The following is a 22,647-nucleotide window of genomic DNA, read 5'->3' as shown; positions in this document are numbered from 1 at the left end:
ATTAGGAAAACTTTCTTGAGATTATTAAATAAGAGAAAAGCTCAGTATTTTGTTACTCCACGTTTTTTTTTTATAAGATGAATGAAGACTGAACAATTTTCCTTCAAAATAAAAACTTAATATAGACTGTTCAAAGTATTCAACAAACAAGCTGCCAAGAGTGATAGAAATGCTTATAGAAGCTAGTATTATCTTAGCCAAATGTTATCTTTAATATAATGGTGTGAAGAATTTCTGAACTGATCAGAATTTTTTTTACATAAATATAAATTCCAATGTAAGTTTTGGATAATAGCCAATGTAAGTATAGGAAAATAGCCTTGGTTTTGAAATACATACAATGTATTCACTTTCTCTGACATTTTTATTAACACTGTTTTGTTTTTTGATTTGAAAACTCTGTTTTCTCCCTCTCTAAGTGTGTTCTGTAATTGTGAGCTAAAAAGACTCTGTTTTGGGCCAGATCATAAATTCAGAGACTTGCTAAAAATAGTATCTGTTAGCTAATATAATATAAAATGGTTCACTTTTAAAAATCACATTTAAAAAAAATATCTGCAATGTAATAATACTCTTTGCTTCTAAAGTTTTGCAAACAAGCCCACGTTCATGTATATTTGAGTTAAGTGTTCAGTCATCCTTGGGGAAAATCTTCTCTAAAACAGCAACAACTATACATGAAAGTAAATGTTTCAGGGTGCATATCTTCAAGACAATTATACCTAGCTCCTTGGGCAAACTGTAGAATTCATAATATTTAATACAATTAACAAATTCTATACGCACCCAACAGAAATAGATATATAAGTGTGTTCATCTATGCCTAAATTTTACCATTTGCTGTTTCTGAACTATGACTGTATTTATTTGCAATCTTTTCATTGAAATCTGAGCTAAGAGAGCCACACTGTACTTCAGTATTCCCAGAGTTTTGCTCCCACTGGAGCAACACTGTCATTCATCTTCCTGTAATGTCTTTTGCTATTCTGTCCAAAGATATTCTTGATTTTGCCCCAGTACTTCTATTATATTCATTTTACACTCATACCTAGTAATGTGATTGCATCTTTCTCATGCTTGATGAGAAGTGCTTACGTTTTGTTCATCTCATGGATCCCTAGATTGAGATCTCCTGGATGACATACTGTCCTGAATAGCAAATTGAAAATTAAATGCAGTAGACACTGTCCTTTGAAGATGGTCTGACATTCCTATTATCTAAGCTTCTGAAATACGATTCCCAAAAACAAACATTTTTAAACTTAGATTATATTTGTTTGTTGTTCTTGGTTCCTATTAAGAAAGTAAAAACCACTTAATATGCAATAAAATAAACAGCACATATCCTGATCAAATATTTTAAAGTAAAGAGCATCTTATGATTAAATTATTATTTAGACAGGATTAAAACTAAAGGTTATGCACTATCCATTTAAAATTGAAATTAAAATCAAATGCTTAATAGCAAAATTATGATAAAATATTATTAATTTAAACAATATAAGGATGTCTTTGAGGAAACAGAAAGTAGCTTGTGTTTTATAACAGCATGATTTATATGCAACGTGAGACAAATTCAGACTACAAATCTTGTTGGTACTTCCTATCTTTTAATTATTTTGTGACCTTGGTATTCTTCAATATTAATTCCCTTTAGATACATTGTGCATAAAAGCTTGTTTAAGAAGGATAAAAAAGTTTATTATGCATTAAAGCATAACATCTATTCAGAAGAAAGTTCTGAGTTATTAACTCTGAGTTACGAGCTATTCAGAAACATTATACAACCAAGTATCAGCTTATAATATGAAAAGTGAATCACAACACCCAGATCTTAAACAAGAAACTTTCAAAAGATCCATATGAGTATGTAAACTGGAATAAAACCAAAACAGCAATATAGCGTAATCTTCAAAAATATACGTATTCCTTCAATGACTTCATGAAATCTGAATCATATGCATGAGGCACTCTTCTATATGTATTTCAAAACTAAGAGGTAGATATCATTTTCTAGACTGTTCTCATGTGCTTTATACACCCAACATATTTAATAGATCAGGTATAAGAGAATGTTAGAATTTAGCCCTAGAATTGATAATTGTTTTGAATGACTGATGTTCTTTAAAAAAATGTTTAGAAAATAGATGTAATTTACTTGCATGCAGCACATAAAAATATCAGCATTTCTGAATGCAGTAAGTATAATGCATGCATTACAATACCTGTATATGCAAACTGAACGAGATCCCATAATGCATTAGGGTCAATGCCTTCCATTTTGATCTCTTCTTGCTTGGCTTCACAAACATCACTTGTAAACATGGCAGCAAAGTAGTCAGAGACAGAACTGAGGACAAGTCTGAAAAAAAGTTAAAAGATAGTGTTGATACATGTCTTAAAAATTCCAGATTTTCAAACTCTTAATAATTAAAACTTTCATTATAAATTAGCAGTTTGTTATACATAACAAACACATACAAGCAATAAAATACAGCATGACATTTAATTCCAATTTGATTCTGCTTCCTGTGATAGAATCAAGAGGCACGTTAGCATATGCACATAAAAAAGACATGGACATTAGCTTTCAATTTTTATGACGTCTCCTGTCATGCAGATGACCTTATTGTTAGTAAGATAACCTCCCTGTACCAAAAAGGGAAAAAAGAGAAACAAATTTCTTACATCAGAAGTACCCTGTATTAGGCTTAGTTTTGATAAACTTTAGTAACAGCGTGTAACTTCACAAGAGCTTTCGATCTTCAGAAGGACTGTTAATAGCTGCTATTCAATAATTTTTTTTTTTTTTTTTAAAAAGCCATGATAATGCAAGGATGTTGCTTTTCTGTTCATGTTAATAAATGTTTCCAAAGGAAAATAATTTCATAATATCTGTAAGATGTGCATACCTTGTTCGAAAATCTGATTTACATAAGTCAAAATCATGGCAAGCAATAGGTGTATTTACCATTTTAACATCATAAGTTCATACATTCTTTTAAATAACATTTGTAGAATCACAGAACGGCTTAGACTAGAATGACCTTAGAGATTACTGAGCTCCAACTCTCCTGCCATGGGCAAAGCTGCAACCCACAAAATCTGTCTCCCCAGGGCCCCATTCAACCTGGTCTTAAATAGCTCCCAGGGTGAGGCATCCACAGCTTCTCTTGGCAGTCTGTCAGCACCTCATCACCCACGAGCAAAGATGTTCTTTTCTAACATCTAACCTGAATTTTCCCTCTTTAAAAGATCTCCCCAAAACATTCCCCCTTGTCCTATAACTATTAGACTGTCTAAAAAGATGATCCTGCTCCTGCTTATATGTTCTCTTCAAGTATGGAAGGCTGCAGTGATGTCCCCCCAGAGCCTTCAATTCTCCAAGCTAAACAAGCTCAAACAGTAATAGTATGACTTTGTTAGGAATGAACATTCACAGATTATTAGAAGCAGAGTACAGCTATATATAGTGTAGTGCATGCTTTCTGCCTTAATTTGAAATTATAATATATAAAACATTGGTTGTGATTACTGTGTTGCTAATCAAAAAAACTTGTAGGTAGTGATTTTATTTGTCCATCCGTATACAGTTAACTATTTTATGAGTAAAAAAAAAAAAAACCTAAAGTAAAAAGCAACAACAAATAAAAAGAATAACAATTTATCACTCATCAGCCAGTGTAATAATTGATTGCTTTGGCTCTCTTAGCTCAACTCACTAGAAAAATAAAATATGACAGTTTTAATTAGCTTCAGTGCTTTAAGCTACTATATTTTACCTGCAAGTACAGCAGCTTGATATCATACATGTGATTTTTACTTTGGCTCAAATTATGGAAAATGACTAATTGTGATAGTTTAATTCATCCTGATGATACACTCAACTCTGGCAATCATGAACTTTAAAAGCTTCTAATGCACAAAAAGCTCATATTTATATAGGTTACTCTGAAAGTAATGCCTCCTATTTACATAATATTTCCATGGAAACTAAAACAGATATGAGGAGCACAATAACAATACTGCAGAACACTATTTCTAGCACAGTAATCACAATTAGCCAATTCATATGGATGCACTGATCAAGATGCTCTTCATCTTGGGGTGTGACAGCTGTGCATGGCCATCTGGAATGTAGCGTGTTTTTCGTATTGCCACTGCTATTGCTAAAATGTACCATCCGCTGCCTCACTGTGCTCACATCCCCAGTTTTGCCTCCATAAATGTCCAATCAAACTCAGTGGCTTTCATTGTTTCCACATGGAGGAATTCAACAACACACCTTTGCTTCAGATGCACTTCCATTTACATGCTCTTCTGTCAGACTGCCCCTCTGCTGCCATTAGTCACACAGCAATGAGATGTTAGTGGGAAGGTTCAACATCTACTGCCATATCACCAACATCCACCTATGACATCTGGGTAAACACATTCTATGTTACCTCAATGGACTGCCACTGCAAAAGAAAACTCAGTTCAGATGAGCGCATCACCAGACAAGATTGAGTCCAAACTCAAAAATCCTAAAAAAAATATATACACAGATGTCAAATCTTCGGTACCTCATTTATTACGGAAAACAGTTCAGATGAACAGAAATATCCTGTGAGGTAATTACTCATCCAAACAAGCAAGACACATTTTTGAACAGGTTTTTTTTGTTTTGGTTTGTTTTTTTAATTCTGTATATTACTCACTATTCCATATAAATAATAAAATAGCTGTTTCCTCAATGGAATAAAACCAAAGAGTGAATTCATTTCTAGACAAATTGTTTTTCCTTGGGAATTGTTTCAAAGGCTAAACTGAAGTGAAAGAAACTTGGTAATTACACTTAATTTTGAAAGGTGACCCTTTATGTAAATCCTGTGCTCCAGGAATATCTAGTGCTGAGAGGGAAAATGAAAAGTAAAAAAATCAAAGCCCTTACAATTAATTTGTAATGATCTGCTGCTTTTTGTATCTCACAAGGTTCTGTAAGGCTCCTAAATCTTGGCTTAAAGGCGTTTTTACCCATTCATCACATGTCTGAGGATGTTGTCCGTTTTCAACTGATGGTCTGTCAGTCAAAATACATAATACACGCTTTCATCCTAGAGAATACCAGCAGATAATCCACGGCTACAAAACGAATTGGTAGACTAAAAAAGATTTTCTCCATAATAAGTTGTAGAAAAGGTCTCAAAATCCCTAAATTACTACTGTTATTTTTTCTCTCATTCCTTTTCAGAAATATCATTGATAGGTTGTTGCATTTTTCCTACCACTACAGATTTCATTTCACTTTTATTAAACGATATTTAATTTCAATTTTCAGCGGTTTTCAGGTCAGCCTCAGATAAAAAATTCCTTCAAATTTGTGGCACGTTTATTAACAGAAAGAAAAAACAAGCCAGTTCACTTATATTATTTAAACAAGCTCTAATGATATTATAATGACAACCGAGTAGTACCTCACAGAGTACTTCAAAAATACATAAGCATAGATTTCCCCAACATATATAACACTAGGTCATGCAGTAGTTGATGCACTAGTTTACAATATCATTTGTTGCTCTGTGTAGGATACCAGGTAACACAGTTCACCATTATCAGCCAAGGTAGCCTACATCAGACGCCTACATCAGACGCCTACATCAGACGCCTACATCAGACGCCTACATCAGACGCCTACATCAGACGCCTACATCAGACGCCTACATCAGACGCCTACATCAGACGCCTACATCAGACGCCTACATCAGACGCCTACATCAGACGCCTACATCAGACGCCTACATCAGACGCCTACATCAGACGCCTACATCAGACGCCTACATCAGACGCCTACATCAGACGCCTACATCAGACGCCTACATCAGACGCCTACATCAGACGCCTACATCAGACGCCTACATCAGACGCCTACATCAGACGCCTACATCAGACGCCTACATCAGACGCCTACATCAGACGCCTACATCAGACGCCTACATCAGACGCCTACATCAGACGCCTACATCAGACGCCTACATCAGACGCCTACATCAGACGCCTACATCAGACGCCTACATCAGACGCCTACATCAGACGCCTACATCAGACGCCTACATCAGACGCCTACATCAGACGCCTACATCAGACGCCTACATCAGACGCCTACATCAGACGCCTACATCAGACGCCTACATCAGACGCCTACATCAGACGCCTACATCAGACGCCTACATCAGACGCCTACATCAGACGCCTACATCAGACGCCTACATCAGACGCCTACATCAGACGCCTACATCAGACGCCTACATCAGACGCCTACATCAGACGCCTACATCAGACGCCTACATCAGACGCCTACATCAGACGCCTACATCAGACGCCTACATCAGACGCCTACATCAGACGCCTACATCAGACGCCTACATCAGACGCCTACATCAGACGCCTACATCAGACGCCTACATCAGACGCCTACATCAGACGCCTACATCAGACGCCTACATCAGACGCCTACATCAGACGCCTACATCAGACGCCTACATCAGACGCCTACATCAGACGCCTACATCAGACGCCTACATCAGACGCCTACATCAGACGCCTACATCAGACGCCTACATCAGACGCCTACATCAGACGCCTACATCAGACGCCTACATCAGACGCCTACATCAGACGCCTACATCAGACGCCTACATCAGACGCCTACATCAGACGCCTACATCAGACGCCTACATCAGACGCCTACATCAGACGCCTACATCAGACGCCTACATCAGACGCCTACATCAGACGCCTACATCAGACGCCTACATCAGACGCCTACATCAGACGCCTACATCAGACGCCTACATCAGACGCCTACATCAGACGCCTACATCAGACGCCTACATCAGACGCCTACATCAGACGCCTACATCAGACGCCTACATCAGACGCCTACATCAGACGCCTACATCAGACGCCTACATCAGACGCCTACATCAGACGCCTACATCAGACGCCTACATCAGACGCCTACATCAGACGCCTACATCAGACGCCTACATCAGACGCCTACATCAGACGCCTACATCAGACGCCTACATCAGACGCCTACATCAGACGCCTACATCAGACGCCTACATCAGACGCCTACATCAGACGCCTACATCAGACGCCTACATCAGACGCCGTGAGAAACACACTCAAGATCTAGTCATGCAAAAATCTCTGAAGAGCAATTTATCCATTGTTGCAATAATGGATGCACACCCCCTACTGCCAAGAGGGAAACTCTGCAGCTAGTCAGTGAATTGCTTTGTTTTATACACCCTCTCTCTGAGTCAGATGAAGCCTCTCCTAGCACTCATTGGCTGAGTATCTCGGACTCACTGTCTTTGTATTTAAAACATATGTATATCCAGCAAATGTCTGGCTCCTTGAATATTATACATATACTCACATGTATACACACGCACATGATTTTGTACATTTTAAAGCTCACATTATTTTTAATAGAACATTATTTAAGGTATGCATTTGGGAGAAAAAAAAAAAAAGAATGCCTGTCTCACCCTTCCAATACATTTTGTCAGATACGTAAGTGTAAATACATTAGGCTTGTACTGGCATCTCTCCTATACAGTACAAAATGAAACATCATTTTGCAGCCATTGCTGCCATAATCCTTTCAGTATTTTTATGCAGACCTGACATCAGTGTTTCCACTGTGACATTTCCACCAAACTATATTGTCACAGCTTTAGTTGTTTTTTGTTTGTTTAACAGCAAGCTCAAGCAATACACAAGTCTCGGCTGCCAGATTTGATAACAAAATATATTGTCCAATACAGTTTGCAGGTGTCAGTTCATGTCCCTGTGTCAATTTTAAAGATATTGATAATTGCAGTCAGCACTTAGAAATCTGTGACATTTGAACAGAGTGAGAAAAGGCAGAAATATGAATCCAAGCAACATCTCAAAATTTGGTAACAGGTGAGACAAAGTGTCACAGTGATTAAGCTAAGAGCAGATTAGATTTGTTACGATGCAAATTCAATGCAGAGCTCAGTATTTTCCTCCTGAAGATGAAACACACATTCAAGAAAAAAAAAAAAAGACAACACAATCGACTATGATTCTCTACTGGATAGCTTAATGACTTCATAGAATCACCTGAGTTGAAAAGGGACCACAATGAGCATCTAGTTTCAACCCCCCTGCTATGTGCAGAGTCACCAACCACTAGACCAGGATGCCCAGAGCCACATCCAGCCTGGCCTGGAATGCCTTCAAGGATGGGGCATCCACAACCTCCTTGGGCAACCTGTTCCAGCATGTCACAATCCTCTATGTGAAAAACTTCCTCCTAATATCTAACCTAAATCTCCCCTGTCTCAGTTTAAGACCATTCCCCCTTGTCCTATCACTATCCAATCACTTATTCCCTATTAGCTCTACAAGAAAAACAGTAAAAAGGCTTTCAGGAGAAAGCAAAGTCCAATCTCAGCTCCTCTGAATTATCAGGAGAACTGTCAGAAACATGAAGATTAGGTCTGATGAAAGTACGGAGAAGATCTGTGAAATCTTTTGAATAATGGCCGTTTAAATATTATTTTTTTAAAAGTCAATTTGTCATCCTTTTATTCTCAAATTCTATTGTAGAAAAATGAAACAGTACAGCATAATTATTAATTAATCTCCATAACTCACTTCTCCCTATAGCTCAGTTTGGTCATATCCTCATTTCTGATCTTTTTAGACCTTTCAGACCTATGTTATTTCTCTATGATTTACTTTGTCATCTCTCTGTTCTCTGCAAGGTTGTCACAATTAATTTGATTTATATATATGCATACACACATATATACATGTAATTACTTATTTTTACTTCTATTCTCTAAATCATTCTGATTGTCTTTATTCAATTTGTGAATGGAAACATTTGGGTCACATGCCAACTCTGGATATTGCAGGCTGTCCATGATATCTGTATGGGGCTGGTGCAGAACTATAAAAACCTTGAACTTTCCTGGATTATATGATGAAAGCCAGGCAGTTTATTTCAAGGTATCTCAAAAGAAATTAGGTAGCTAAACATCGCTCTCATCCTCTGTAACAATCAGAAAGGTCAGTGCAGTAAAAGGACAATAAAGGAGTATAGTAGAAGAAGGACCAGCACAAATAGAATGGCATTACAAAGAAAAAGTGCTCACCCATCTCCAAAGATCCAGGCTCACAAAGAAAACTCCACCAGAAAAGCATCGCCAACAAGAGATCCTGCACCAGTCAACCCCTAAATAAGGTCTAAGAGAGATCCAGCCAGGCTCCACCCTTTCTGGTCACACAGCTGAATCACCTTCACCTGTGCTCCCAGGGCTGACCGGTTCTTTCCCCAGGTGCTCAATCAGTGGTTCAGGTCGTAACTCCTTTCCCCAGGTGCTCAATCAGTGGTTCAGGTCCTGACTCCTTTCCCCAGAGCTCAATCACAGGTTCAGGCCATAACTTAAAAGTTACCATACATGTCCATTTAATTCACTCTTTAAAGTCAATGTCAGTTACTGCACCTACTTCATTCCGTAAAATAACACCATTAATAGTTTGGTTTGATAACTCTACATTTTGTTAATAACAAAACTGTCTCTGTATTTCTTTCTCAATATGCATCTTTTAACTTGACCTTAAAACAGCACACACAGTGATGTTCCTGAGCAAAAAGCACACATGTTCTGCAATTTCACTTTTCTGCAGTTCAGGACTCTATTTGCATTTCTGTTTCTAAGCATAATTGTAATCCCTACAAGAACTTACTCTACAGCCAGGTCGCTGTTACTTTGACTAAAAATTGCATTGTTAATTTTAACACCTTTGCCATGTATATAATATCAGCCTCAGTAGCTGACGCCTGCTGCTTTGGAGCTGGCACAGACAGAGCCATGACAATGAGTCTCAAGGTACAGGGAGGTTTTGGCAGTTTTCCTTTCCCTGAGGAAACCCGTGAGAGGAGAGTGACCCAGCAGCAGCCACCAGCTCTTGAGCGGCTGAGTGGCATAGGCATTACCGAGGAAAATGGCTTCCACACCCACACCCTCACTAAAAGCCTCAGGGAGGGCCATGACGCATCAATGACCAGCAAGCACAGAGAGAAGTCAGTGTGTGTGTGTGTATCACGTGGGCTATTCAAACGTGGAGAAACAATAAGACACCCATTCACACGACTGCACAGCAAGGGGGAATTGGCCTGGTATATCTGTGGCAGTGGGCTAGGCTGAGTTTCTCCTACACCAGTGGGCGTGTGTTCCAGAGCTACTGTGAACTACTGAGACACAGAGCAACCGTTTGCCACTCATTCATGTGACTGCATAGTGAGGAGGCTTGTTATATCACTGTGCAGCGTAGGATGCAGGGGCACCTGTTAACGGGCTGGTAATGCGGCATGACCAGAGCCAGCACTGCCGGTACAGGGCAGATCAGTTACACCCCATTACAGTACCCTAATAGTGCTGGTGAGTCTGCTGGTTTGCCATGGCTGCACCCCGGCAGAAGGCTACTGCCAGGAAAAACATTCCATGTACACATAAAAAAAAAGGCTGCTGCCAAGAAAACGTAGAGACCCAAACAGAGGTCACACAAAAAGATGCTAGTGCACAGGTCTATGGTTGTAGTGAGTGCCAGAGCCTGGCCCTTGCAGTGCAGGGTGTTGGAGACAGCACTTGTGTAAGATGCAACAGCTGAATGATTTACTCAGCTCAGTGGTGTAGATAGTGAGGGTCTGGCGCCCGGAAGATATCGCGTTGTACAGGAAGACAGGGTCCCTCTCCCGGTAGCCAATAGCATTCAGTGCCCAGGTTATATAAGGCTGTTTTTCCCGCCAATAAATGCCATTTGCCGTCCACCACATTGGTGTCAGCGAGCTGATGGACCGAGCGACCTGGGATTGGTTGCCGTGCCATTCCTGAACCAGGTCGCCACGCCTACAATAGGCAACAAGTGGTGCCGAAACCCAGGATTGTCGCCTGGACAGGTGAACGGCGGCCAGAGCAGCAGGACCAGCCCGGCGGGGAGGACGCTCCCAGACCAACAAGGAGGATGGAAGTCCTTGTGAAGGTCGTAACGCAGTTAGATAAGCAGTGGGGTATCGATTGTAAGCCCAAAGATTTTACTCTCGCTATTGCGAGGCTTTTGCGAATTGGGGTCATTGACCAGCCGGTGGATATTCTCCACCCCGAAGTGTGGGATAAGTGCACTAAAGCGTTAACTGAGGAGACAATGTCCTCGGGTTGTGGGAGAAGCCTAGAGTCGTGGGGGAGAGTCGTGCGGGCCCTGCACAGGGCCATGCAGGAGCGGGAGACCTGGAGGGCGGCAGAGAGCTGTTTGTTGGCCACCCTGGGACTGGGAGTTGGGGCGGCCACGCGGACTTTGCACCCCTCTGACGATGACAATTACATGTCCTCTCAACCGAACCCCGACCCACCCACGGAGGGATAGAATCATGCTAAATCCTTCTGGGGTGGGTTAATCGAGGAGGCCAGGGCTGCCGCGGAGAAATCAGAGCCTGAGGAAGTTTGGGCTCGACCGCCCCCCTATGCACCCCAAGATGGCGCTGAGCCAGAAGAGGGAGGGCGGGGGGAGGACGCCCTTGGTGGGAACATCGAGGAGGTGTTAGATAAAGGCGGTGGGAGCGACCGGGAAGGTGAGGGGAGCATGAGTGAAGGGTGGAAAGCCAATCAGAGTGGCCGTCTGAAGAAATGCCACTGTGGGGCGAACATCCCGCTGGGCAGAGGGCGGGACGAACCAAGAGGGAGGGTACGGCCTGCCCGCAAGGGAAGTGGGCGGGGCCGGAGCCTAACAAAAAGGTACGGGAAACCGGAAGTGGCCAATCAGTCGGGCTCTGACTCCAGATCAGACACTAGCTGGGACGAGTGGTTCGCAATTGACTTAAACTCAGAGGAGGAGGGAATGAATACGAACAGAGTTAAGAGCCGAAATATTCCCATCCAAATTAAAGAGAAACCGCGAGGGGGAGAAATCCCTCTTACAGACTGGAGGAAAATAAAGATTGCATGCACCGACTGGGCCCCATCGGCCACACTAGCATTCCCGGTCCGGGTGATGGATGGGGGACAGAGGATCCACTCGCCGATAAACCCTAGGTATATATTAAGCAATTGTTAAGGCAATTGCAGATGAAGGGCTTAACTCAGCTATGGTCTCCACCCTTATAGATGGTGTTTTTGGGGGAGACAATATGCTCCCATTTGACATAAAACAAACCTGTAGACTAATTTTTGACGGAGCAGGGATGATTGTTTTTAAACAAGAATGGGAAGATAACTGTGCAAGACAACTAGCTCAAGTAACTGGGGCGGATCACCCGCTACATGGTTCCAGCCTGCAGCGGCTGATGGGTACAGACCCAACAATGATTACCCCCCAAGCACAGGCCCTGGGCCTGCGGGCCCATGAAGTTATGACAACTACTCGTGCGGCCAGAGACGCTATTCACACAGCCTCTAAAGTTATCGTTAAGCCATCGCCATGGTCCACCATAAGACAAAATGAAAGTGAGAGCTTTACACAATTTGTGGATCGCCTCCAGGCAGCAGTCAACTCCTCGACCCTGCCCGCGGAAGCGAAAGGCCCAGTTCTTGCAGACTGCTTACGTCAGCAGTGTAATTCGGCAACCAAAGAGGTCCTATGGTCACTGCCAGTAGGGTCAAGTATCACGGACATGATTAAGCATGTCATAAAAGAAGAGCATCTAGCCCCCATTCAGATGGCCATTCGCACTGCAATAGCTGATGTGATGGCATGTTTTAAATGTGGCCAGGTGGGCCACGTTGTGGCAAACTGCCCTCAGTTGGGGGATCCGCCGGCAGCGCTCCCCCCGCACAAAAATCAACCCAGAGGACCATGTTGGGTCTGTGGAAAGAAAGAACATTTCGCCAAGGAATGCAGATCTAAAAACCAGGGAAACGGGAGGGGGAGAGGGCACCCAGGCCGCGTACAGCCCTCTCCCAATTGGGACACGAGGCGGTCCAGTTACGCCAACCCCAGATGGGGCGAGACGCCCCCGAACCCGCTGCTCCCTTGAGAAGCGACCAATTTTATGGTTCAACCAGCGACCCAGTCAAACCTGTCCCTATCTCAGGGACAGCAAGAACCACCTCCTGGGGGCGAGACCCCAGAGTGGCCCTGGCGGTAAGGTGTGACAACCCACTGGTGGTGTGGAGGATTTGTTCACTCTGTAATACCTTAAATAGCACCACCATTAGCGTCCCTTTTCTGATTGATACCGGAGCAGATGTCACAGTTATTCCTGAGACGGATTGGCCCCCATATTGGAAATTGGAAGACGCCCCCATGGTGGGTGGAGTTGGGGGATTAACCCGAGCTCGGAGGAGTGCTCATTTGGTAGCAATCGCGCTCCACACTGAAAAGGGACTGGAGAAAGCTATTACCCTCTTCCCATATGTCATGCCAGGAGTCCCACCCCTGTTGGGGAGGGACGTTCTAGCCCCATTGAAAGCCAAGGTGACAAATTTACCATAAGGGCCACTGCCGCATACCCACTCCCGCCAATTCGACTGACATGGAAATCATCCGACCCAGTGTGGGTCGAGCAGTGGCCCCTGTCAAAGCCTCGAATGGACGCCCTTCTTGAACTAGTCGACCGTGAACTACAGCGAGGTCATATAGAGCCTTCCACTAGCCCATGGAACACCCCAGTTTTTGTAATATCCAAACGAACTGGCGAGGGGTTTCGCCTCCTCCATGACCTGCGTGAAGTAAAGAAAAGAATCCAACCAATGGGTCCTGTTCAAACATTGCTGCCCATGAACTCTATGATACCAAAAGGACTACCCTGTGCTGTCCTTGATATTAAGGACTGTTTTTTCTCGATACCTCTGCATGAGGGGGATAAGGAGCGGTTTGCTTTTTCTGTCGTGTTCCCAAACAGCCAACGCCCCAACCTACATTTCCAGTGGAAAGTGCTGCCTCAAGGAATGATCAACTCGCCTACTATCTGCCAGATTACAGTGGATCGGGCATTGGCACCAGCTCGACACAGTAACCCGACCGCAACCATCATTCAATACATGGATGATATCTTAATTGCCGCACCGACAGGGAGCCAGGTGGACAAGTTGGTGTCAACGGTCTCAGAAATTCTAAAAACAAACGGGTTCGAAATCGCGAGTGCAAAAATTAAAAGAGGACCATGTGTGACTTTTTTGGGAGTGGGGATCACAAGTTGTTACGTGACTCCCCCCCAGATAAAAATCCGTCGAGACATCAAGACACGCCATGATGTGCAACAGCTAGTAGGGTCCTTGCAATGGCTCCGCAAGACTGTCCTGATCCGTCCCGAAATCATGGCCCCCCTGTACGATCTTCTAAAAGGAAAAAACCCATGGGAGCAAAAAACTCTAACGACGGAAGCAATGAATTCCCTTGATTTTATCGAGCAACAGGCATCATCAAGCACGCTCGCGAGATGGAATCCAGATGTACCACTTGACCTGTATGTGCATTTTACTGAGGGAGGAGGAGTAGGGGCACTAGCCCAGGGGCCTCCTGAAAGAGCTCAACCAATACAATGGATAGTTCTGGGAAAACCGTCACGTGCATTCTCTCCAGGAGTTGAGTGCATTGGCAACCTCATCTTCAAAGGCAGAAAACTCGCCCTAAGACACCTAGGCATCAAACCCGCCAAGATATATTTACCCTTCCGCAAACAGCTCCCAACGCAATCAGTGGCGATGTCAGAATATTTAGCTATAGCTCTCGTTGGATTTGGAGAAGTCCAGTATGCTACAAAAACCCCCTGGACTCAAATGCTGGCAATTGTTGACATCGACCTTCCACCGAAGATCATGAACCGGCCCCAGCAAGGACCAACGGTTTTTACAGACGCAACCTCAACTGCTGCGGCGGTATGGCAATCAGGAGGAGAATGGCACTGCATTAAAATGACTGATTGTGCACTCTCAGTTCAGCAATTGGAAGCAACAGCTGTAGTACTAGCATGTGGACTGTTCCCAATGGAACACCTCAACATAGTGACCGATTCAATGTTTGTGGCCAAGCTCTGCTTAGCCATATCGGGACCCGGCGTGTCAACATCCAAAACAGCTCTAATGCTGGAAGAAGCACTTTTCTCCCGAAAAGGCACCATATCAGTCATCCATGTCAACAGCCACAACCCAATCAAAGGATTTTTTCAAATCAGTAATGACAGAGCAGACGCTGCTGCAAAAGGGTTGTGGACGCTAAAAGATGCCTGTCAGCTACACGAGTCTCTCCACATCGGAGCTAAAGCGCTAGCGAAGAGATGCAGGATCTCAGTCAGTGACGCAAAACACATAATTGCCACGCCTGCTACCGATCGCTCTTTTAGCACTAAATCAGTTCACTAGGGGGGAAGAGATGAATAGCCCCACACAAAAACATTGGGCCACTCGAGCGCTAGAAGAAGGCCCGTTAGTTGTAATTAAAAATGAGCTGGGAGAATGGGAACGAGGGTGGAGGCTAGTCCTGACAGGGCGAGGATATGCGGCAGTCAAAAAAGATGGTAAAGTTAAGTGGTGTCCACTTAAGTGTATTAAACCGGACCTTCACAACAAAACTAACGAAAACTGTGAGTTTCTGTCCACAGGCAACTGGTCAGAGGCTTGGGAGCACAAGTTGAGTTCTCCTCTATCCGTCCAGTTATAAGAAATGATGAGGGACTGAACACAATAGGCAACAGGTTAATACTTGGATCTGAGCCTGGTATGCCCAGCAAGGGTTTGGGTTTTTTGACCTCAGCTTGATTTACCTGAGACCAGGCCTGCTGGCAACCAGTAGGAATAGCTTATCCCACCAGTGGAAAGTCATTTTACAATGCGAATTGGGAAGGTTCACTGACAGAACTTTAAGTAGGAAAGAAGAAGGGTGGGGGTGAAACAGGGGTCACTAGAAAGGAGCCTATATGTAACATATGAGTGCTTGTGGGAGGTACATGTGCTGGTAAGGTCCCACAGCCTTGTGTCTTAGTGGAAGAGAATGACACACCTTGTAGGAAGAACACAAGGGTTGGTGTGAGCTTCGTGGCAATAGAAACACCTGAGTACGGTCATGAGGATATTAGGGCTTCTCCCACTCAAAAGGTGGCCCAGCTCAGGTGCATTTACACTAATGCAAGCAGCATGGGTAACGAATAGGAGGAACTAGAGGCTATTGTGGGATTAGGAAACAGTGACATAGGTGCCATCACAGAAACATGGTGGGATGACTCCACAGCTGAATTGTTGTGATTGATCCCTACCACCTTTTCAAAAGAGATGGGCAAGGCTGAGTGAAACACTGGCTGGATGGCTGGGCCCAAAGAATTATGGTCAGCGGAGTTAAATTCAGTTGGCTGTCAGTCGCAAGCGGTGTCCCCCAGCGCTCGGTACTGGGACCATTTCTATTTAACATCTTTATAAACAATCCTGATGAGGGGATTGAATGAACCCTCAGTAAGTTTGCAGACGATACCAAGCTGGGAGGGAGTGTTGATCTGCCTGACAGGAGAAAGGCACTACAGAGGGACCTGGAGAGACTAGACTGATGATCCAAGATTCATTGTATGAGTTTCAGTAGGACCAACTGTTGAGTCCTGCATTTTGGACACAACAACCCCAAGCAACCCTACAGGCCTGGGGAGGAGTGGCTGGAAAACTGACTGATGGAAAGGAACCTTGGTGTACTGATGGACAGTTAACTAAATATGAGCCAGCAGTGTGCCCAGGTGGCCAAGAAAGCCGATGGCATCCTGGCTTGTATCAGCAATGGTGTGGTGAACAGGACTAGGGAAGTCATCCTGACCTGTACTCGGCACTGGTGAGGCCCCATCTCGAGTACTGTGTTCAGTTTTGAGCACCGCAGTACAGAAAGGACATTGAGGTGCTGGAGCAGGTCCAAAGAAGGGCAGTAAGGCTGGTGAAGGGCTTGGAGAATATGCCCTACAAGGAGAGACTGAAGGAACTGGGGCTGTTTAGTCTGGGGAAAAGGAGGCTGAGGGGGGACCTTATTGCTCTCTTCAAACACCTGAAAAGTGCTTGCAGTGAGACCAGGGTTGGTCTCTTCTCCCTGGTGACAGGTGACAGGTAACAGGACAGGGGGAAATGGCCTTAAGTTGTGCCAGGGTAAGTTTAGGTTGTATATCAGGAAACACTTCTTTACAGAAAGGGTTGTAAAGCCCTGGAATAGGCTCCCCAGAGAGGTGGTTGAGTCACCATCCCTGGATGCATTTAAAAACCAGTTGGTGCTCAAGGACATGATTTAGCGGAGGGTTGTTAGGGTAGTTTGGTTAGGTTGCAGTTGGACTTGATGATCTTGAAGGTCTTTTCCAACCTAAGCTACTCTATGATTCTGTGAATTCAGGACTTTATCTCAAACTGAAAAGTACATTAGGATTAGGACACTTGTGGATGCCAAATGCCAACATCTGTATTACACAAACTAAACCGTCCCTGTCAAAACTTTCATTTTGGCTCACGGTTCAGCATTTAGGTGGTTCAGATCATGGTTCAAAAATTCTGAAAGGCCATGGAACATTCTCAATGCACAACATAAATATGGCAGCCCTGGAAGTCAGAGAAGCAAGTTTAAATACTGATTTTCCCTTTTCTTTAACATTGTCTGTTTGGGAAAAATAAAAAATAAATCTAAATCTAATTAAAAAAAGAAAAAAAAATCCCACACCATTTGATTCCAGTTTGTCTTCCTTCAATCTCCCCCCCTGGCTAGCAATAACAATATTGAAATCTAGTTGATACCTGCTGAAAGAACCTACATCACAGCTACTACTCTCCATGTCCAGAAAATGGGCTCAACTGAGTTGTCAAACAGAAATAAATGCTTGAAATGCCACTTAGACTCGAAACATCTCTCCAGAAAGGCTTTCTATATCCACATCAGCACCTTCTCCATAACAGTATTTCAGATGGCTGGGGGAATCTCAGTTACTGTCAGACACAGGTGTATAGGTAGGTAACTTACACTATAGATCTCCACTGACTACTAGTATTAGACACATGGGAAGGAAAAAAAAAAAAAATCAACTGGAGAACCAATTTCAAATTCTCCAAAATGATCTTCAAAACTCAAGGTTCATTTATGCTTTTGAAAAATCTTTAAAATGTACATAGTTATGTGAACTTAAGCTCCTTAATGCCTTTTATTCATAAATAAAAAAAGTTTCTTGTGGAGACTGCAAAAATATTTGTGAAAGTATTAATGTCATACTCAGAATCAGGAAATAATCTTTCTTTTTCAAGAAAAAGAACCAAAAAAAAAGCATTAGCAACCAAGTTTGGTACTGAAAGGTTACCTAAATTTGAGGAGAGTAGGTTACATTACATGCTATAGTTTGGATGCAGTGTTTGATTCAGGAGTTCCTTTCACGGATATCCAGGAAAGAATCATAGAATCACAAGGTTGGAAAGGACCTACAAGATCATCTAGTCCAACTGTCCTCCCATCACCACTGCTACCACAAGTCTCCAAACCATATCTCGTAGCTCCTCATCCAGATGCCTCTTGAACACTGCCAGGGACGGCGACTCCACCACCTCCCTGGGCTATTCTAGTCCCTGACCACTCTCTGAGAGAAAAAGTTTTTCCTTATGTCTAATCTAAACCTCCTATGTGGCCATTTCTTCGAGTCCTGTTTGTTACCTGGGAGAAGAGGTCAAACCCCTTCTCATCACAACCTCCCTTCAGGAAGTTGTAGAGTGGAATGAGGTCTCCCCTGAGCTTCCTCTTCTCCAGACTAAACAATCCCAGCTCCCTCAGCCGCTCCTCATAGGATCTGTACTCCAGACCCCTCACCAGTTTTTGCTACCCTTCTCTGGACACATTCCAGGGCCTTGATGATGTCTTTCTTGTAGTGAGGGGTCCAAAATTGAACACCATACTCAAGGTGCAGCCTCACCAATGCTAAGTACAAGGGGATGATTACCTCCGAATTTTTGCAGGAAGCTTTGAGTAGCCATACTCAAGCATTTATTTGATATGTGTTAAACTTCTCCTACTCCTTTTGTGCTGTGTTTTCTGCTACAGTAAAAGTCCTTCCTGTTCTTAAAATTATAGAATCATAGAATCACAAGGTTGGAAAGGACCAACAAGATCATCTAGTCCAACTGTCCTCCCACCACCACTGCTACCACAATTTATATTATATATGCTCTTCATATTGAAAATCAGGAAGATACCTACTCCAATGCCTACATTTCACAGAATTACAGAATCACCAAGGTTGGAAAAGACCTACAAGATCATCCAGTCCAACCATCCATCTATCACCAATAGTTCTCACTAAACCATATCTCTCAACACAAAATCCAAACGTTCCTTGAACACCTCCAGGGTCGGTGACTCCACCACCTCCCTGGGCAGCCCATTCCATTGCCTGACCACTCTTTCAGAAAAGCACTATTTCCTAACATCCAGCCTGAATCTCCCCTGGCACAGCTTGAAGCCATTCCCTCTAGTCCTAAATTTAATTTTAATTTTAATTTATTTGATAGTATGGAAAAACAGCAAATACAGAACTCAGTTTTCCCATGATAAACTGATCTGTAACTAAAAATATATCTGTAACAAAGCTCAGGTTTGTTTGTTTGTTTTTCATTTCTTAGTCTATTCCATTCAAAATTTGTTTTTCTCACTGCTTAACCTCGTGTGACCAAAGTCAGAATTACAAGTTGAGAATGTAAATCTTCAACTTTTTTTGCATTTTTTGTTTCCATTGGATTTTCTGTTTATATAGTAATTCATTCTCTGTTACGTGAAAGCTTTTGTTTTAAATAAATAGGGATTGGTAAATTCCCAGCTTATAGCACTTACTCTTTTTCCTCCTTTGAGTCTCTGTAAATTATTTGTGCACCATTCCTACACAAAATCTTAAACCTTGTTCTGAGTTTATATCTGCCTGTAACATTAGGCAATCATGGCTGGAATTTTTAAGAAACTCTCCAATACAAATCTTAAAGTTTTATCTACCATTTGCATTGACTTTATCTGCTTTCTTGGCAGCATTCTTTCAAAGTTGATTCAGAAGCTGTATAGCATTGAAACTGTACTGGAGAGCACTCAAATTTAAGTGAGCTGTTTTCACTCAGCACATCTAAATTACTTTTGAGAAATTTCCATTTTTATTTTCATGTTGACCCATGAAATTATTGCTTGATTACAAATCTTCTTTTACATTTGATTGTTTTGATTACATCACTGTAGCTCTGAATAATGTTTACTTCCTTTTGTGTGTGTGTGTGTGTGTGATTCAAATCCAATCTAGTCAGACATCTAGCTGCAACTGCATTTGGTTGATTGCAAGCAGTGCACAGGAAAAAAGTGCCAACTGTAAAGTTTTTTTTTTTTATTATTTGTTTGTTTTGTAACAGCAGTGCCCAAGTTCTTTTTATTCCATACTGAAGTTATGTCACGGTTTTGTGATTTTTGGTTTTCGGTATACCATATCGTAACATCATGTGGGGCACTGGGAGTTTAACTATTAATGCTCAAGCTCTGGGTACCATCCTGGAAGAGAAGAACTACATTCCCCAGGGGACTTTGCGGTCACAGAGAGTCTCGAGATACAACTCCTGGCAAGGTCACCTGATGCGCTCTTTTTTGCCTGCTCTTCGTCAGCTCTCCCCCCTTTTCTCCCTGCTGCTCAACTGGACTGCACATCTCACCTCAGCCCTCCACGCTGTGGTAAGGCCTATCCACCTTTCGGACATTCTCTCTCTCATTATATTTGATTTATTAGCTTCAATTTTAATTATGTTGTATTAAAGTGTGTTATCTTGCATTCCGATACTATATTTAGTAAATTAGTTTGTTTCTCCTCAGATCGTTGCCATTTTTAATTATTTTGGGGTCCCCTGTTCCCTTTTTCCGGAGACGCGGATCTGCGGATCCCTCCACCCCGCTAGTCATGGAACTGGGACGAACTAGCCCATAAACCGTTGACAAGTTATAATAAATTTCTTGTCTTTAAGAAGTTATAGTCCAAATAGGAAATACAGAAAAAGCAAAATAAAAAAAAAAAAACACACACAACACTGTGTCTACAGAATTAATGGAGAAATTACAAATTCCATGTTAATGAAGTTTTAAAATGAAGGTGGACTGTTATCAGTGCAATACTATAACTGAAAAAAGTGAAAATATTATTTCAGCATTTCCCTTCTTTAAAATATATTACGTATTTACATTTGATTATTGTCTCTACATGTTATAGCAAAGCAGCGATAGAACTAGGTTTTACTTTTTTTTTTTTTTTTTTTCATCTTTATTTAAATTTCAATTACTTTCCTCTCTGTTACAGAGGTTTACCTATTTTCTCAGAATCTCTTGTGGTTGCCTTCTCATCACTGCAATTCATGAGCCAGCAAAACAGCTCAGGACACTTTAAAGCTGTCTGAGTCACCAGAACAATGAAGAGCAGCTATAATAAGACTAAGAGTTTGGCCTTCAAGTGGAAAACTAGACCTCCGTGATAATGCTTTATGACCTGTCTTCCAGTGAGACATTATACCTTTACTTATGAGAAACGAAAATATAGAAAATAATGAAAATTAGATAAATATAAGTGATAAAAAGTAAATTGGCAGCATTAAGGCTACGGCCAGAGCTTCTCTCATATTCTTCCTCTGAAAGTGATTGAAGGAGAAAAAAAGACTAAACAGAATGAAACTGAAAATGACAGAGATTACAGATTGCAGAGCACAATCTTTATTATACACTATGGTTTGTAATATGTTTTTATTTACCCCAAATAAAATAGTTTTAGTTGGATTTTTATTGGTAAGAGTTTGTTTTATTCAGGATAAGATTTTATAAACTTCGCACAAGAAATGTTCCACTTAATATATATTACTGAATATATAAATTCCACAAATAGCGATTATCCTACAAGCAAGATTACAGGAATACAATATCAATAATGTCTATCCTGCTTTGCGTAGAACATTAACTAGAGGAGGCACTTTGTCGGTTCTGTTTCTGAATAATGTGGGGGAAAATAGTGCCAGACCTGTGATACGGATGTCAAACATAGCTGCAGAGACCATAAGATAACAGTTTAAGAGAACAAATCCTGATAGCAGTTAGTAAAATGAGAAATTACAACCCCAGTTGTCAGAAGTTGATTACTGGTTGAACTCAAAAGGAAGAAGTACACAGAAAGTTTCAGCAGGGATGCACATCCTGGGGGAAATACAGAGGCACTGCAGAAATTGAATTATCCAAGAAAAAGATTAGGTGCAGATGAAAGTTAACAAGGGACATGAAGGGAGAAAGAATTTCTTTAATTTTACTGCCAGTAAGACTAGGTAATTTTTTTTTGACCACTGCTCAACAGAGCAGTAGCAAAGGACTCAGAAAAGACCGCACTACTTAAAACTTTCTTAGGCTCAGTCTTGTTGTTGTTGTTGCTGTTTTCTTCATGCTTTCAGGACTTCCATGTTCCTGTGCCTAGTGGCAAGATCTATGGGGTACCAAGTATCCCTCACAGCAGAGGAAGAAGTAGTCAGGGAGCAATACAAGTTAATCGGAAGAGAGAATATATTCAAAGAGGAGTGACTTAAGGTAGCTCAACGATGTCACAGAGAAGACGTTCTCTCTTATCTTTGTCAGATCATGACAACC

General features: G+C 42.1%; 1 protein-coding gene across 2 annotated transcripts in view; it reads right to left on the bottom strand.

Moving 5' to 3' along the window:
* KLHL1 (kelch like family member 1) overlaps nucleotides 1-22,647 on the bottom strand; it is a 244,638-nt gene that overhangs the window by 153,596 nt on the left and 68,395 nt on the right. For both annotated transcript variants that reach the window (XM_090131050.1, XM_090131055.1), the window contains exon 3: nucleotides 2,226-2,362. In XM_090131050.1, coding sequence (XP_089987176.1) covers nucleotides 2,226-2,362 — 137 coding nt within the window. The remainder of the gene's footprint in view (nucleotides 1-2,225; nucleotides 2,363-22,647) is intronic.

This window comes from Phasianus colchicus, chromosome 1, assembly GCF_987193195.1.
Source record: "Phasianus colchicus chromosome 1, bPhaCol1.hap1.1, whole genome shotgun sequence".
NCBI classification, from domain to species: Eukaryota; Metazoa; Chordata; class Aves; order Galliformes; family Phasianidae; genus Phasianus; species Phasianus colchicus.
The sequence above is the reverse complement of the archived record's forward strand: the minus strand, read 5'-3'. Positions and strand labels throughout refer to the sequence as shown.